General features: G+C 47.0%; 1 protein-coding gene across 1 annotated transcript in view; it reads left to right on the top strand.

Annotated features, from left to right (window-relative positions):
- The window catches only part of TENM4 (teneurin transmembrane protein 4), a 742,958-nt gene that overhangs the window by 575,460 nt on the left and 149,600 nt on the right, over nt 1-17,898 (top strand). The window contains exons 16-17 of the mRNA XM_027083511.1: nt 15,087-15,188; nt 17,146-17,340. Coding sequence (XP_026939312.1) covers nt 15,087-15,188; nt 17,146-17,340 — 297 coding nt within the window. The remainder of the gene's footprint in view (nt 1-15,086; nt 15,189-17,145; nt 17,341-17,898) is intronic.

Below are 17,898 nucleotides of genomic sequence, written 5' to 3'. Positions count from 1 at the left end.
TGTGTGTGTGTGTGTGTGTGTGTGTGTGTGTGTGTGTGTGTGTGTGTCTGTGTGTGTGTCTGTGTCTGTGTCTGTGTGTGTCAGTCATGCTCTGTCTTTGGCCGCTGGGCCCCCACTGTGGGTATAGCGATGGATCAGTCCTCAGGGTGAGAGCTAACAGAGGGAAGAAGCGAGGGGTTGGCCAGTGTGAAGGGGGTTCACGGGAAATGTCCCCAGGGGTTTCTAGGAAAGGCCAGTCCCTTACAACTCATCTTTCACAGAAAGGAGGGGTGATGTCTGTGGAATGTTCGTCCATACCTTAGAGGATTAAGCTGAAAGGAAGAGAGAATTCAGCACCCTGGTACCTCTGTGTGGACACATCCCATATGTTGTAGTGTGTCATGCAGGTAGAAGAAACATAATCTACATGGACTCAGCTGGGCCCTGATAACAAAAGCCAGTCCTGTGTGGAGATGGTGTTGGAGCATTTGTTGCTGCTTTCCCAAGCTCTCGGGCTCCCTCTGTCCTGTTGTCATCAAGTACACACACCTTCAGGTGCAACATGCCAGGAGGCCCTGATGAAGGAGCGAGCTGAGGACAGCTCGGGGGCAGCCAGGAAATACCCGCTAGAAGGGTCCATAGCCCCCATCCATAGGGGTTCAGATGTTAATACTGTACCACCTACAGTTGTTATACTATAACACCTAGACCTCCTTTTCAGAAAAGGAAACGGGCACAGAGAGGTGAACTGACTTGCTTATGGTCACATAGGAGGTGGCAGAGTGGGATGGGAACGCCAGGGGTCTCACTCTAAAGTCTGTGCTCGTTCTGTTACACTACACAGCCTCTGATTTGGCCTAGCCAAAAGTGGGTTTACTTTGTTTGATGTGTGTTGACTTGGTTTCATTTTACCTCTACCACTGATGAGACATTTACCATAAGCCCCACTAATTGCTCCACATGCATTATCTCATATACCCCCAACCCCGCTATGAGATAAATTTTTCCCATTTCCCAGGGAAAAAACTGGAAGTCACACCCAGGTTCTGATTGCATGGCCCATGCTCAGTCATGGGTCAGGGAGCTCCAGACAAGTGAAGCCGAATTATGCCAGAGGTGACATACAGCTCTGAGGAACGGAGGGCCTGGAGACTCAGCCCGGGAGGCAGGACCCAGCTGACCACACCTGGGTGTGCTCACAGTCCAGCCCAGTAGACAAGTGCAAGGAGCCCAGGACCTGGGAGGAAGGCTGGCCAGCCACAGGGGTTGTGGTCTAGTGCTTCAACATGAGGACAGCCTGGCACATGGCCTGACCAGCGTTTCATTGGTTAGGAAACTTGGGAGACTTCCCCTCCACGTCAGGCCCAGACAGGGGCTAACATTTATGTTATAACCTAGTATATTGGTGGCTTAAAGTCTTGCTTCTGCCAGAGAATCAGAGGTGGCCAGAAGGTTCCATAAACTTTTCACAACAGCAACTATTTCTCAATTCCTTGCAAGATGTGTAGCTTTCACTTCTGCCATTGGACAGTCTCTCCCTACAGGCTGGGGGAGTGATAATATCCCGGTGGCTAGAGCAGCTATAAAATGTTTAACTTGAACATGTAATTACATTACCATGATCTCTAATAGGTTTTGGTGTCAAGCAGAAGTCCAACTTCGCCTCTGGCCCAAAGATATAGACCCAAGTTATTACACTGAGTGTTACCCACTAGATAAATAAGAAAGAAGTACTGTCCCAATCATCGCACAACTGACCAACATGCATTCTAAGTATTGTAAAGAAAAATCCACCAGAGTCTGAGAACGTATCCATCTTGTTAGTCATTTTATTGTGTTATGTCCAGGTGGAAGTAATTCAAGCACATAATTCACAGACGCCATCTTGACAGCTCTTGCTGGAGAGAAGAATGGGGGCCCTGCAAAGTTTTATTACTACATGTTCCCAAAACATGTGGTTAGTGCTGTTTGGCGAGTAGAGAGCCCAATATTGTGTCTGGCTGAATGAAACAGGCCCAGAGGAAGAGATATGAAAGTGAAGCCACAGGTCTGGAAAAAAAATTTATAAAAACGAAGTTAGAAAATAAATTTTTTTAAAAAAGAAGAAATCAGCAAGGAAATAGACAATCCAGGCCCCACAGAAGGAGCCCAGCCTTAGAGGCTGAGGCTGGACACACCAGAGGACATGAAGTCAGCCACACATGGCCCTTTGTCATTTGATACTTAGCAAGCGTTGAGTGAACAGCCACTCTAGACAAGGCGGTGTGCCAGCCACTGGGGAGACACGGACAAGGAAGGGGAAGGGAAATGGATCCCTTCCTCTCAAGGAGTTTGCCGCCTACTAGAGAAAAGGAGCCGTGCTCATAAATAACTAGACGGCAAGGTAGACAGCAGTAGGTGATAAGCGAAGGATAGAAATAAATTGCTGTTTAGATTCAGATGAGAGACTATGAGGTCTGTCTTGCTAAGAGGAATCTGGGGAGGCTTCGTGAAAGAGGTGGTATTTAAATTGGGCCTTGAAGGTTAGGTAGGACTTGGACAAGGGGAAGGGGCTAAGGGGAAGGCTTTTTTTTTTTTTAACATCTTTATTGGAGTCTAATTGCTTTACAATGGTGTGCTAGTTTCTGCTTTATAACAAAGTGAATCAGTTATACATATACATATGTTCCCATATCTCTTCCCTCTTGCGTCTCCCTCCCTCCCACCCTCCCTATCCCACCCCTCCAGGCAGTCACAAAGCACCGAGCTGATCTCCCTGTGCTATGCGCTGCTTCCCACTAGCTATCTACCTTACGTTTGGTAGTGTATATATGTCCATGCCTCTCTCTCGCTTTGTCACAGCTCACCCTTCCCCCTCCCCATATCCTCAAGTCCATTCTCTAGTAGGTCTGTGTCTTTATTCCTGTCTTAGCCCTAGGTTCTTCATGACATTTTTTTTTTCTTAAATTCCGTATATGTGTGTTAGCATACGGTATTTGTCTTTTTCTTTCTGAAGGCTTTACAGGTGAAGTCACCAGCGTGGGCACAGTCAGGAAGGCTGAAAAGGGTGGGTGGGTTCAGGAGCTGGGGGGAGCAATTTGGCAGCAACACAGAGAGGCCATGAGGAGGACCCCTGTGGCAGAGAAGTTAGCTTGGAAAGGGAATTGGAGCATTCACCTCCCGGTTCCGAAATGTGGTCTTTCTCCCCTCCAGTGTTTCTTATAGTTCTTGAGATTATTTTATATTATGCATAGACAGACTCTACTTCAAAAATTGGGTTTTTATTTTAGTAAACTAGAAAAAGTATAATTAGGTATATCAAACTATTACTTTGAATTTCTTTTTAAAATAAATTTGTTTAAGAAAATAAATGAGTCTAAAAATACTAAGTGCCTAAGAGGACAGATGGTGTGTGGCTATGGCAACAACGTAAAGGCAGCACCCAAATGAGTGACGTCTGGAAGCGCTGCTCGGGGCTGGCGTCCTGCGTTCAGATGCCCCAGGGACCCGGGCACGTGGCGGCAGTGCGGGAAGCTGCAGGTTGGGGCTGTGGACAGCCATGGTATCTGGGCCTCTCCTAAATGAGAAGAGATTGCTGCCATGCTGATCTTCCGATTTTTCAAGAAAAGCCACCATTCAGATTTTTCTGTGAATTCTCTTTTTTGAAAAATTCTGGCAACTGATTCAAATTTTTTAAAACACTTTGCAAACAAAAGTGTCCATAAGCCTCCGGTTTGTGGTATCAACTCTAGATGCTAAGGAACAGCGGCCTTGTCGGTGGCCCGAAGAGACTCAATTTCAGGATGACAGCTCTGGCTTCCAGGTGCAGGACAGACTGACAGGGACGAGGCTGGAAACAGAAGTCCACTTGGAGGGCTGATGCCGTGGTTCAGGCCAGAGGTGATGCCGACCAGACATTTGCCATTCTCCAAGCCAAGGCCAGGCCGCCATGGGCCTTTTTAGTCTGCAGGTGTCTAGGTCATCTTTACATCATCCTTCTGTGCATTTTCAGACATGACATGCAAGGGGGACTGAGGGGTTGGTTTTCTATGTGCTTTGTAAGCAGTGTCAAGCTTGGTGACAAGCCTGGATAAAAGATTGGAGAATAATTAGCAGTCCCCCCCCCCCACCTCCTCAGAACCTTTTTCTGTTCCTCCATTGTCTGTCATCACAGAATAATTTAACACAAAGTGATGCTCATTAGATGGAACTCTAGCCAGCAGCCAAGTTGAGCTTTTAAAAAACTGAAAAAAAAACCACCAAAAAAACCCAAAATTGATTTCTTAAGTAATTTGTTCCAAAGACAGACTTGACGTGGAGTTGGCATGATATCAGCAGATCACTTCGTGGGAGCAGCAAAGATGATTCCCCTGGATCTGGCTCTCACCCGACCCCCATCTTGCCCAGGACTGCTTTGCATTTCAAAAAGCTGCCTATTCTTTAAGAGCTATTCAAACACTCCCTCCTGGAGGATCAAACCCTTCTCTTTGGAAGTGGTCCATGAATTCTTTTGCATTCTTGCATAGTTTAGATCTTTCAGTCCCCTCTGGCTTGTTTTTATAAACCTGTGTGCAAAAATCTCAGCCTTTCTTCCAGACCAGTGGTTCTCAAGGTGGTACCCAGACCAAGGGCATGAACATCACCTGGGACCCAGACCTATTAAATCGGAAACTCTGGGGGTACGGCCCAGCAATCCATGTTTTAACACTCCTCTCAGGGGACTGACACAGGATAAAGTTTGGAAAAAACTATGCTAGGGACAGGAGCAAGCAACATTTCCTGAGCACCTGTCATGTACCAGGTGTGTGTTTATACACACACACACACACACACACACACACACACACTGGTTTTATTTAATCTGTACAAGTGTGTAGGACAAACGATTTTTTCATTCCACAGATGAGTAAACTGAGACTCAGATAGTGACTTTCTCTAAGTCTCACCCTTAGAAGTAACAGAGTTGACATTTAGTCCCAGACCTGCCTGACTCCAAAGGCTCCTTTGGAGCCTTTCTACTGCTCCTTGAGAACAGGGACCACACTTCAGGTCCTCCTGATGGCATCAGCACAGTGGAACTAACAGAGACTTGTTTGAATGAATTATCATCAGTGAACAAATGATGGAACAATATTATTGCCCAAGTATGATACAGTGTGAGGGGCCAGAACCACATTTTGATGTTCGAATGCTGGCAGGTATGTTTTAAAACCAGAATTTCAATTAACTAAACCAAATTAGGTACCATTTGGAATTTCCTGGCCCTGGCAGCATCCTTTGTGTCGTCCTCACTCTGTAACTGGAGGCAAAAGGAGGGGGATCGGCGTGTTTTCTTACTGGATTGGCAGTTGTGGTGTAGTCAAGGAATCCCTCAATTAGGTGGGAGGAGAAATACAGATTTTAATACTAGCCCTGTCACTTGTTAGCTGCAGGAACTTGAGCGAGTTCTCTGTGCCTTCGTGTTCCCATCTATAAAATGGGGAATGATAAAGAGCGCCTTCCCTTCCTGCATACAGAGCTATTGTAAGGATCAAATAAAACTATGCCACTGTATGCAGAAATGCTTTAAAAACATCCTGTCCTGCACTTGCCAGTTATCATCAAAGCCTGATAACTATCAGGTAGAGCTGATAAGGTTCAAGGCGAATGGATGTGTCAGGGTACTTTCAGTTGCCAGAAGCAAAAACACACTCAGCCCACCTCAAGGAAAGGCAGGTGTGGTGGTGAAGTAGTTTCAAAAAGGTTCACAGGGCTTGGGACTAAAATACGCACTGAGAAGCCTCTGGGAGCCCAGTCTGCTTCCCAGTCCCCGTCATTCTCTTCTTCTCATGGGCGGTGTGACCTCGTGCCTCTCTCTGAGCTCCCACTCCATTTACCTCTCCCAGCCAATAGGCCAGCTTCCTCTGCGCACTCAGGACTGCGTCCTCTGAACGTGGGCTCCTACCTGGCCAGAAGAACCTCCCCAGCCCCTCTCTTTCCATCATGTCTCTTGGCTTCCACTCTTTTGACCGGCTGTCGCATTCCCTGGGCACATTTGATTTCAAATACTAGAGCAGGACTCTGATTGGCCCAGAGCCTCTGTGCACCAGGCCACGTCATAGAGCGCTGAGCAGCCTATGAAATGACTCTCCTTGGGTCCCAGTCCAATCAGCTGTGGCCGGTCATCTGGTCTACCTGTGTCTACTGCTTAGGCAGGAACTGTGGGCAGAGCATCGCTCCTCAGAAGGAGCTGTGGGTGAAGGATGGATACATCTATAAAGGAAGGAAAAGTGTATCCAAGCATGAGAACAAGCACGTCTCCTTGGAAGGCCCTTGTGCTCTTGAACAGCATGGCACTGGGCAGTGTCATCACCACTTGCCGTGTGTCTCAGTGGCCTCCCTGGCATATGCTCACGGAGCATGGCCGCACACTACGCATGTGCAGAGTTCTCTGGGAAAGGCTGCAGAGCCAACTGTGGGGACTCCGGCATCTGTGAAAGCTGCTGCCAGCAGCCCCGGGGAGAGAGGTAGGAGCTCTTAGCCAGAAGCAGCCAGTGAGGCACCTGCTCTGTATTCCCATCCCTGTGCCCTTGGCCTCAGTGACTCACTGGAGGCCCCTCTCACCCAATACATTATAATGCGAGGCCAGTTATCTGAGGACACAGAGAGAGGTTTAAAAAGTTGGAGTCTGTCCTTAAAGGAGCAAACTTCCTTTCTCTCCCTCAGGCCATAAACATCATGATGATTTATTTTCTCATCTTTTTCATGTTAGTATAGTTTTCTAAGTAGTGACAATTTGATCTGATTCATTAGATCACAGGATCTTAGACCTGAAAGATCATCCAAGTCATCACTGCACCGGGAAACTTCCTGAGCCAGAGGAGATGCTCAATAAATGTTTGCTGAATAAATGTAATGAATTTTGTAGATGAAGAGAAAGTTCCTGAGCGAAAAAGGGGACATGGCTAAGGTTGCCTCGGAAGGTAGTGGCAGGAGTAGGATGAGAACCCAAGTTTCTTATTCTTTTTTTATTACTGAAGTATAGTTGATTTACAGTGTTGTGTTAGTTTCAAGTGTACAGCAAAGCGATTCAGTTATACATATATATGTGCGTGTATATACATGTATATATATTCTTCTTCAGAGTATTTTCCATTATAGGTTATTACAAGACACTGAATGTAGTTCTCTGTGCTATACAGTAGGTCCTTATTGTTTATCTATTTTATATATAGTAGTTTGTATCTGCTAATCTCAAACTCGTAATTTATCCCTCCTCCCCCTTCCCCTTTGGTAACCAGTAATTTGTTTTCTATGTCTGTGAGTCTATTTCTTTTTTAAAAAATTTTTATTGGAGTATAGTTGATTTACAATGTTGTGTTAGTTTCTGCTGTACAGCAAAGTGAATCAGTTATACATATACATATATCTACTCTTTTTTAGATTCTTTTCCCATATAGGTCGTTACAGAGTATTGAGAAGAGTTCCCTGTGCTATACAGTAGGTCCTTATTACTCATCTATTCTATATATAGTAGTGTGTATATGTCAATCCCAATCTCCGAATTTATTCCTCCCCCCTTTCCCCGCTGGTAATGATAAGTTTGTTTTCTACATCTGTGACCATTTCTGTTTTGTAAATAAGTTCATTTGTACCAATTTTTTAGATTCCACATGTAAGCAATATCATATGATATTATATTTGTCTTTCTCTGTCTGACTTAACTTCACTCACTATGACAATCTCTAGGTCCACCCATGTTGCTGCAAATGGCATTATTTCATTCTTTTTTATGGCTGAGTAATATTCCATTGTATACATGTACCACGTCTTTATCCATTCTTCTGTCAATGGACATTTAGGTTGCTTCCAGCCTATGAGTCTATTTCTGTTTTGTAAGTAAAGAACCCAAGTTTCTGGGCTTCCCTGGTGGTGCGGTGGTGGAGGGTCCGCCTGCCGATGCAGGAGACGTGGGTTCGTGCCCCGGTCCGGGAAGATCCCACACGCGGGGGAGCGGCTGGGCCCGTGAGCCATGGCCGCTGAGCCTGCGCGTCCGGAACCTGTGCTCCGCAGCGGGAGAGGCCACAGCAGTGAGAGGCCCATGTACCGCAAAAAAGAAAAAAAAAAAAAAAAAAGAACCCAAGTTTCTTGATCCAATCCAGGCATGTTCCCTTACACCATGACTCATAGCACTGTGAGATTTCCGATTTGGAAGATGCTATACTGTCTATCTTTAATCTCCCTGCAATATCCCAGTCATTAATTTGCCCTCTCCTGCAGTACATCAGTGACTGAAAATATATGACCTTATAGCTCACATAGCCTGTTCATTTGGCCATTCAACTAACAAAGGTTCATTTAAGACCTGCTTTGAGTCAAGGATGACTATTTACTAGAGATTCAGAGATGAATAACACATTTCCTGCCCTCATGAAGTTTACAATATTTAGGTAGATACATATACATCAACAGAAGATAACCCAACATAGTAAGTGGTATTCCCTTACAAAATTTTCTTCTTTCAAACCAACTCCATTGCCCAAGGACTATAGTCCTTACTCATTGGACCTAAGTCCAGTTATTAGGACCAAAACAAAAGTCTACTCCTTATTTCCCACAATAGCCCTTTAGTTATTTTTAAGCAGGATTCATACTCCCTTAGTAAGCTAAAGTCCCAACTCTCTCAAGAATTCTGTATTTGCAATGTGATTTCAAGTTCTCTTAACCATCCGGTTGCTCTTCGATGAACATGCTCCCGTTTATCTTATTGGGCTCTTAAATGTGCCTCCCAGATGTGAACAGCTGAGCTCCAAATACGGTCTGAGAGTGCAATGCAAAGTCGAACTTCCTATCACTCCCTGCATTCTTCTAGACATTGCACATCTAAAAACATAGGACAAGGAAACAGCAGCTTTGCTGGCCACCAGCTGTTCTCTTGAGTCTGACTGTTGTGCCGTGTCCATGACCCTGACCCCTTTCCTCCATTGCACTCCTGCTTAGCTGCTCAATCCAACAAACATTACTGAGGACTTGCCTGTTTGGAGAGCCAGACATAATGCATGTCTTCAAGGAGCTCACAGTGAAATTGGTGAAATTTGGTTTGCCCCCAAAGAAATAATTAACAAAGAACCAAGACTGGATATAATCAAGGGAACAGTCTTCTTCTTAGATCCCTCCTTGGAACTGCTCTTAATGGTGGTTGGTAGACTTCTGGGGTAGGACTGAAAAGAGATCTCCCAGTTCAAATGCCAGTGTAGAACTGGCTTCAAGCCCAGGCTGTCAGAGGCTTTGTCAGATTTTTGTCATTGCATTGACCTAGACTGTTGCAGACTGAAGGCCTTTGAATCCCATCATCTGCAAAGAAAGCTGGGGCACCTACAGACTGATGCCTCACAGGCCGCAGAACAGCTTTCCAGCACCTGCACCCGCCCAGTGCCAAACTGGAGTGCACGGGGGGAAAGTTCGTTCAGGTGTTGTCCTGAGCTGGCCTGTGTTTGGGCTTCTGGGAGACAGCAGGTTTAATTTGCTTTGATAGTGCTTTTTCCCCAGGAGGAAATTTACCCAAATATCCTGCCGTCATCACATTCAGCACATTGCTTGTTTGCGTTTCTGTTTTTACTGCAGAGAGTTTCTCTGTGTTTCGTGTGTGTATGTGTGTTTACCCCCCAGGAACCCATATTGCCTTGTTTGGATTCATTAGACCAAGTTCGTGTGCTGTTGTGGTTCACAAACGGAAAGCATGTGTGACCTTCCTTAAAGCCAAACTACCAACTCTGCCAAGTCCTGGGCAAACGCTTTACATGTACAGCGTAGCACTATTTGCCTTCAAAGTAACCCTCTGAGGTGGGTGCTATTATTAACCCCATTTCACAGATGAAGAAACTGATGTTTAGAGATGCCTTGTCCATAGGGCTCATAGCTAGTATGGGACTGGATCCCATATTTTGGTCCAGGCCATATACCACAAACTTTGGCTTCAGATAGAACTTGGTTCACTTACCAGATTCACCCTTACAGCTGTGTGACCTTGAGAAAGTGACTTCAGCTCTCAGTCTCCATGTGAGACTGTGAAATGGTGGCAAAAGTACCTAATTCTCGTAATTACAGGGAATACATTAGAATATATGATAGACCTTTCACAGTTCCATTTGAGGGAATGAAAGGGTCTCTGTCAGAGTAACTGTAGAATTAACACCCAGCTTTGCTGTCTAGTTTGTTTCCCTCTCTTCTTTTGGTTGTCGACAACAAACCCAGCCCCGGCTTCAGGATCAAAGGGGCTGTAATAGATGTAACCTAGAGTATAAATTTCACCAGCTGTAGACAAGACGACGTATCCAGTCATCCAATGGGCTGTTCTGGAGTCCATGTTCCTTCCTTCTTGCCTGAAGCATTAGCATCCGTCCTCCTACAGAGAAGCCAAAAGGAGGCATCAAAGAGTACATCTCTCTTGGCAATAGGTAGACCTTGGCTCTATAAACAAGTGCTTCCAAAAAGTTGCCAACATCCACTGTTACAGCTTAAGGAGAGACAAGAGAAGCAGAGGGAGGAGCTGTAGGTAGCTAGCGCGGGCTTTCATTAGCTGGGACACATCACAGGCGAGCAGTACATGGAGGAGGCGCTGGGGGAGGCGGGGGGATAAGTGCTGGGTGAGCAGAAAAGAGAGACAAGGATGGCTAGTGGGCTCTGACCTCACTCACAACTGGTTCCTTCTGTCTTTGGTGCTGGAATTCAACCTCAGGCTCCATCACTGCAAAGGTTTGCCTGCTCAGAGCAGGGCACAAAGCAGGTGTGCCCACACCACAGTGAGCTAATAAAGGAGAAAAGCCTCCTCTCCCCTTCTCCTATAACTGCCCCTGTGAAACTGGAGTCCAGTAGGCAATTACACTGCCCAGTAGTCCTCCTTCAGGCAGAATTTCCCTCTGTGGTCTCTCCTTGTTTCCTGCAAAAACGAGGCTCCGGGATTTCAAATAAGAAAAGCAGAAGGTGGCAAATGAAGGCAGGCTTTCCCAGACATCAGCCCTAGACCCAGGAGGACATACTTACCAACTGTGATCATCGTTCACCTTGACATGGCGATGCTAATGATCTGTCTCTGGAAAAGCGTGGTGAGCAGACAAAATGAGGCACTGCTGTGGCTTCACCAAAGGCCTCTATAGTTTCCCGTCTCCCGTGTTTTCTCCAGGAAGGACCGTTGTTGTCTTTTCTTCCTTCTGCAGATGCCCCTTTGTATTTCGAGCAATATTTTGGTCAACATCCAGAGAACACGCCCACTCAGAACACATGTCCAGAGAATGAGCTCAGGAAACATTTAAATTCTGCATTCCAATATTGATGGAAGGAAAAACAAGTTTCTGAAAATCAAATTTCCTAGCAGAACACACTGTTGTGATAGAAAAGCAAAAGCTGGGGGGAAAGGCGTCTGTTTTCTACCATACCATACACCCAATTATGAAAACCAGTTATTTACAGGCAGCTGAATTTTTCATTCAGATCTGAGCAGATCTAAGGTACACCTTGTACTACATGAAGGCAGCTGCAGTGTGACCATGAGCAAAGCAGGAAGGAACTATAGGGGAAGAAACTCACCAGACACTAATTGAAAACATAACATGTTTATGCGATAAAGTTCACACTTCTCCCAAGCTAGTGAGTGTCACTTCTGTACTAGCATTTAGCATAGAGATATCTGGTCACTGGAGACTCATTATTTGTAGGATTCCAAGTGGACCCCAAGTAGTTGAAATCCTTCCAAGTGGAAGAAAAACTATATACAAAGACATTTCATCAAAAAGAAATATTCTCCAAATGTCTCTACTTCCATGTTGCTGTGGTAAAATTATTCCACATCTCCTAAAACTTCTGCCTTCTGACACCAGCAGCCTGGGGCAAGTTTTGTAGCAAACAGCCTTCTATTCTGTCAGATACAGCAACCAACATGATACTCAGTCACAGAAAATATATGTGCCTTACTTTTTCACTAGGAAGACTTTTTGAATTAACAGGTTTGTGTCTTACAGACTTCATAAATCAAAATCTAGAAAGTGTGTGACACTTACCTGCAACTGATCCTATTAAAAACACAGCTGGAAAAGAAAAAAGAAAGAAAGATTAAAAAAAAGAGAGAGAAAGGAAAAAGAAAAAGAAAAAAAACACAGCTGGAAATTATGGTACTTGTATGAGGAGACATATTTTATACCACTGGGTTTGAGAAGGCCTAGACCACAGAATTTTAGATCTGGGAGGGATCTCTGAGAACATCTAGCCAAATTCTTTCAGGGACGGCATCAAACGTTTACTGAGACCCTTCTTTGGACACCAGGGCAAATGTGTAAGTGAATATACTCGGTTTCTGTCCTCAAGGATGTCCTGTCCTCACAGTCAACAGTGTTGCCTATCTGGTGCTTTAACAGGGGTGATGGAAAAAGTCCCAGGAGTATCTTAGCCTGTTTAAGAAATGAGGAAGTCTTGTCAGAGGAGGTGACATTTAAGGAAACAGGTACAGGAAGATCGAGTGCTGTGGCCAAGGTCCCAGAGCCCTTCAGTAGCAGAACAAGAGCTAAAAGCAGGCTTTCTGCCTCTCTGTCCTGTACTCCTTCTGCAAGACTGCAGGTAGAACCCACCCTCCATTTGTGCCATTAGCCAGTAGCCTAAAGAGAAAATAATCTTGCCTTAAACTTTACTCAAAATTCTTATTGTTAAAAGAATATTCAGAAGGAAATGTCCGAAGTCATCCTCTATAAAAACAGTGTTTCGGAAGCCACTCCTAACATAGAGGCTTTAGGGACTTAAAGGCATATGGGTTCTCCCAGGCAAAGCCAACGGAGAGCAGAGATGCTCAGGACCCTGGCTCGTGAGCCTCATTCTGCCAGGTCCCAGACAGCTTCAGACTCCCTGAAATGAGAACACAGGCTAGACTAGGCCCTCTCGTTCTTAACTCTCTGTTAGTGTCGTATGCTGCTCAGGATAGCAGAGGGACAGCGCACGAGGGGAATTTTCCACCCGCTCACAAAAAGAAGCATACATCTGAACCCTTTTCCCAAATGTTTTCAGTCTTTTCCAAGTTGATAACGGCAGACAACTGGGAAAAGACCTTTTTGGGAAATGCACCATGCTGTGAGCACCTCAAAATCCCCCCCACCTTTCCCCCACCTATCCATACTCAAGCCATTTTTCAAGCTCACCTCCTCCAAGAAGCCTTCCCTCTGCTAGTTTTACCCCATATCAGCTGCCATTGCATTGCCCTAAGTGATTTCCTGGATTTAAGGCTTGATGCCCTGTCTGGACACCTTTTCTGCAAGATGCTTATAGAATTTTAGAACAGGAAGCAGTCCTGGGAATCATCTCTGCTATCACCTTCATTTCACATATGAGGAAGGTGAGACCCAGAGAGGGGAAGGAAGTTACTTTAGGTCACCCAGCATGATTCTAGAAGGATGGGCCCCAGAACCAGGTCTCCTTACCTCTAGGCAGAGCTTCCACGCCCCGTGCTGCTGCCTGGGTGAAAGCTGTTATCCCAGTCTCCCAGTTAAGCCACAGCTTTCCTGTAGGTAAGACTCATGTCTCATATGGTGACATCTCATTTAACAGAGGTCTTAGTCTTGGCTTCATGACTTACACTTGGGAGCTAAGACAACAGGTTGAGCCTTTAGCTCTGCCCCACTGCACTAACCTTTTCTCTGCTTTAACTGGACTCTGCTGACTCTCGGAGACCTTGGGTGAGTCACTGCCCTCCCTATGGGTCTCAGTTTCCTTCTCTATTAAATGAGACTATTAGACTAGGTGGTCTCTTCAATCCCTTCAAGCTCTGAAAGTCCTAGAATTCGCTACCTTCCAACTGGTCCTTTGCTGTCTTCAGGACTGGCCTCACTGGCCCACACATCTGCCTTGTTCATCGCTTCTGCTGAAGAGTTAGTTCCTTTAAGGCCCAGATAGCATAGCATCATTGAAGAAGACCAGGGGTTGGAGTCCAGAGGCCTGGGTTCAGATGTGGCGTCCATGACTTAGTATCTCCAGGGCCTTCAGCAAGTCCCTTCATCTCTCTATCAGCCTCCTCATCTTGTCATTTCTTTGTTGTTTGTAAAATAGGAATATTGATACATGCTTGAAGATTTCGTGACAGTGAACTGAAATAACCTTTGTGGAAATACGTGGCACAAAGAAGGCATTCAGGATCTAGTGGCTTCTTCCTTTATTCCATGTCCAGCATTATTGAGAAACGAGCCGTTCCAAATAAAGACTTCCTAGATAACAGGTTTACTAACTGGAGCTACAAAACATTGATTTAGTTTTTACTAAAGTCTTTCTGAAATGAATCCTATATTTCCTTGGCATGTCACATAGACGATACCGAATGTACAGTGTTAGGAAGAATTAGAGAAAGTAGCATCGCTGCAGAAGGTGGGCACTGATTGGCGATGCTGGGGATGCAGGTACGGCAAAGGGAATGTGAAGGAAAACTCTGACGCATTTGGAAAGAGCTTGGATTTTTTCATTTCGGCAGATGGGGGGCCATTGAAGGGTTTTAAGTCAGAGAATGACAGGATCAGATTGTTTCAGAGAGATGGCTCAGGCTGCTGGGTGGTGAATGAATCAGGGGGAGAGGGGGAGAGGACTCTGAGAGGCCAGCCATGAGGCCGTTGTGTGAGCCCCGGTGAGAGATGCTGGGGCCTGGACTGATAGATGGAGAATCAGAAGTGGGAAGAGACAGATTTGCAAATCCCCAGTAGCTTTATGAAAAAACAAATTCATGGAGCCTCAGCCCATTACGAGAAAAATGTAAAACATAGAAGAGTGTCAAGAAGACCCCAAGAATCTCCCCCATAACCCAGCCTCCAAAGATAACCACGAATGGGTTAAACTATTTTCTCCCAATGTTTGTAGCTGAAATCTCTACTGCATTTGTAGATACAAAGTTGATTTATAAAACATTGGTTTAGGCCCACATTTTCCCAAACACGTCTCTTAACGTCGGTTGAGATGTACCTCAGTAAGAGTAAATATATCATTTTTAACTTTATTGATTCCTTTCACTGACTGGGCCAGAAGCACTCAAATGTGTGGGTCCTAGTTAACCTGAGGCTGGATTCCCAGGCCCTCTGTTTGGGTAAAGAAGCTTCCGTTTGCAGCTCTGTTTCTCTTTTCTCCCACAGAATCCGTGGATAACTGCCCCAGCAACTGCTACGGCAATGGCGACTGCATCTCTGGGACCTGTCATTGCTTCCTGGGCTTCCTGGGCCCTGACTGCGGTCGAGGTGAGAACCCCGCTTGTGGGCTTACAGGGTCCACCCTGCGGCCCCGTGGGCAGTTCAGGTCCCACTTCTCCGAGCAAGCGCAGAAATCCAGGCCAGCTCCTGCCTCCTGTGAGAAGGGCTCCCGAGAGCCAGTCCTCTGAAGCCCTGAGAGGGAGGTCCGCAGGCAGAGCCCTGGCTGACCCAGCCATGTTTTCCATGGGTGCATGACTGGGGAGGTCAGGAAGGAAGGGCAGCCACAGGGAACCCCATGTCCATTGTGAGAACAGGAGGAGCGGCCATGGGGGTTCTGTTGAAAAGTAGATTTCCCCTTGGGGGACCGATCGGCCTTTTGCCAAGCATCTTGGGCGTTTGTCTTTAGTGAGTGTAGTTTGTCTCTGACCTCATGGAAGGGCCTGAGTTGCTGCTCCAGTTCCTACCATCTAACAGTGCAGGCAGAGTGTTGGCCGAGGCCACCAAGGGGAGGGACTGGGAGGTGAGGCTGCCCTTCTCCACACAGGGCACTAATGTGGCCTCCTGTTCGGGCATGTACGATGCTAATGGTCACCACTACAGGGAGAGTTTAAAGGCTGCCCGTGATCTGCCTGTGCCTTTGGCCTTCATTTCTGTCCTGGAAGAATTAACGAGGAAAATGCCAGGGCAGATCTGTACTCCCGAGAATTGGGCACTCCTCTTGGGGAAACTAAAATGGCCCTTTCCTCTGGTTTCTCCACCTCTTCCCTCATTCAGCAGGCATTTGCTTAGTGCCCTTCAGGGCTTGGTCCTGTGCTGGACACTGAGGTTACAACACGGAGCAAGACCCAAGCCCAGGACCTCTCAGTCTGGGAGACAGACAGGGAAATAGACGATGACAAAGCAGTCAGTGATACGTGAAGCACGCCTAGAGCGAGGTTAGATGCGGGGAACATCTGTCAGCATGAAAGGGTCTTTGCTTGGATGGAATGAGGACCAGTAAAGGCTCCCCAGATGGGGTGACACTGGAACTAAGACGAGATGTTCATTGGTGGAAGGCAGAGATGGTTTTCCAGGTCGAGGAAACGGCGCCCTCCAAATACCATGCTGTGGTGCTGCCGTGGGGATTCTGCTTGTTCTTCCTGACGTGAAATAGACCCAGTGTGAGACAGCAGAGCCAGCGGCCTTGAGGAAGCACAGCAATTACCTGCTGAGTGTTTTAAAAAGGAAAAAAGCCAGGTGGGAACAGGGGGAAGGTGGTGCAGAGAGAAGAGTCATACCTTCTAACAAGAATTAGTGTCTCATCCCATATGCACTTAAAGTTAAGAGTCATGAATAAAGCAGCCTTATTCTGTCTCAGTAAGGCTGGTAGGTACTTACAGCACAGTGCAATGTAATTTATTTTTATATAGTGTCCTTCGTACAGACGATCACAAAACGCTTTACGCTAAGTGGCAAAATGGAAAGATAATACTTTAAAGAGCCAGGTTGGGCTCAGCTATTCTCTTATGGGGGCAGTGGCGTGTGGGACTTGAGTGGAGACCTGAAAGGCAAGGAAAGCTGAGATGGGCTGGGTTAAAGATGATAGTAAGTGGCCCTGCACGTGAGGAATGGGGAAGCAAAATGCAGTGCTACTAGGAGGGGGGTGCTGGAGGAGGGATGCGGGGAGGGCAGGAGGCCCAGCTGTCTTTTCCAGTGAGCCCAAGGACCAGACTGAAGCCTCCTATCTAAGGATGCTGGTGACCACCGTGCAGCACCAGTAACATGAGGGGGACGGGGGGGAAGCAGCGTTCAGTGGGCACCAACTGTGCCAGGCCCTGCACTGTACACCTTCACCTACGATTCCTGATGTGTTTTAACTGGAGTGAAATAAAGCGAGAGAAGCAAACAGGTGGACACACGTGGGAATTGTGGCAAAGCAGCTGAAGCCCAGGAGAGAAGGGGACAGAGGCCAGATGGGGTGCGTGGGGCGTGGACTCACGCCAGGCCTCCCGCGCTGTCTCTGCAGCCTCCTGCCCCGTGCTCTGCAGTGGGAACGGCCAGTACATGAAGGGCAGGTGCCTGTGCCACAGCGGCTGGAAGGGCGCCGAGTGCGACGTGCCCACCAACCAGTGCATCGACGTGGCCTGCAGTAACCACGGCACCTGCATCATGGGCACCTGCATCTGCAACCCCGGCTACAAGGGCGAGAACTGCGAGGAAGGTAAGACCCGCGGGCAAGCAGCTCGGCACCTCGCTGTGAGACAGAGGCCAGCAGGCAGGGCCACGAGGGCATCCAGGGAGCAGAGGGAGCCTCCTGAGCGGCCCTGTGACCCCCCACCCCCAAGCCAGGACGCCTTCGGCAACAGTCACTAAGCTAAAGGGAGAAGACAGACGAACGAGGGTCCTGCTCAGCGAGGGGAAGAGAAGCGTGTGTACTGAGCACTTCCTGCATGCAAGCCTCTGTGCTAAAAGCCTGGTGTCATTTAGCTTCAAACCCCAGCAGGGAAGGGTAATCATCCCCATTTTATAGTTGAGGAAACTGAGACTCAGGGAGTCAAATGACTTGCCCAAGGTCCCATGGCTGGTAAATGGCAGAGCCAGGTTGGAGCCCAGGCTTTCTGGCTCCGTAGCCTGAGCTCTCTCTCCTCCCCTTTAAGTTCCTCTGCTCTCCATTTCTGAAGTGTGAGTCTGTTGTAGACCTCCATACACTGCCTTCCACAGTCTCACTCCTGTGTGTGTGTGTGTGTGTGTGTGTGTGTGTGTGTGTGTGTGTGTGTGT

Source organism: Aethalodelphis obliquidens, unplaced genomic scaffold (assembly GCF_003676395.1).
Source record: "Aethalodelphis obliquidens isolate GAN/ISIS:26980383/991018 unplaced genomic scaffold, ASM367639v1 scaffold50, whole genome shotgun sequence".
Lineage (NCBI taxonomy): Eukaryota > Metazoa > Chordata > Mammalia > Artiodactyla > Delphinidae > Aethalodelphis > Aethalodelphis obliquidens.
Note: the sequence above shows the minus strand (reverse complement) of the source record. Positions and strands in the feature narration are given on the sequence as shown.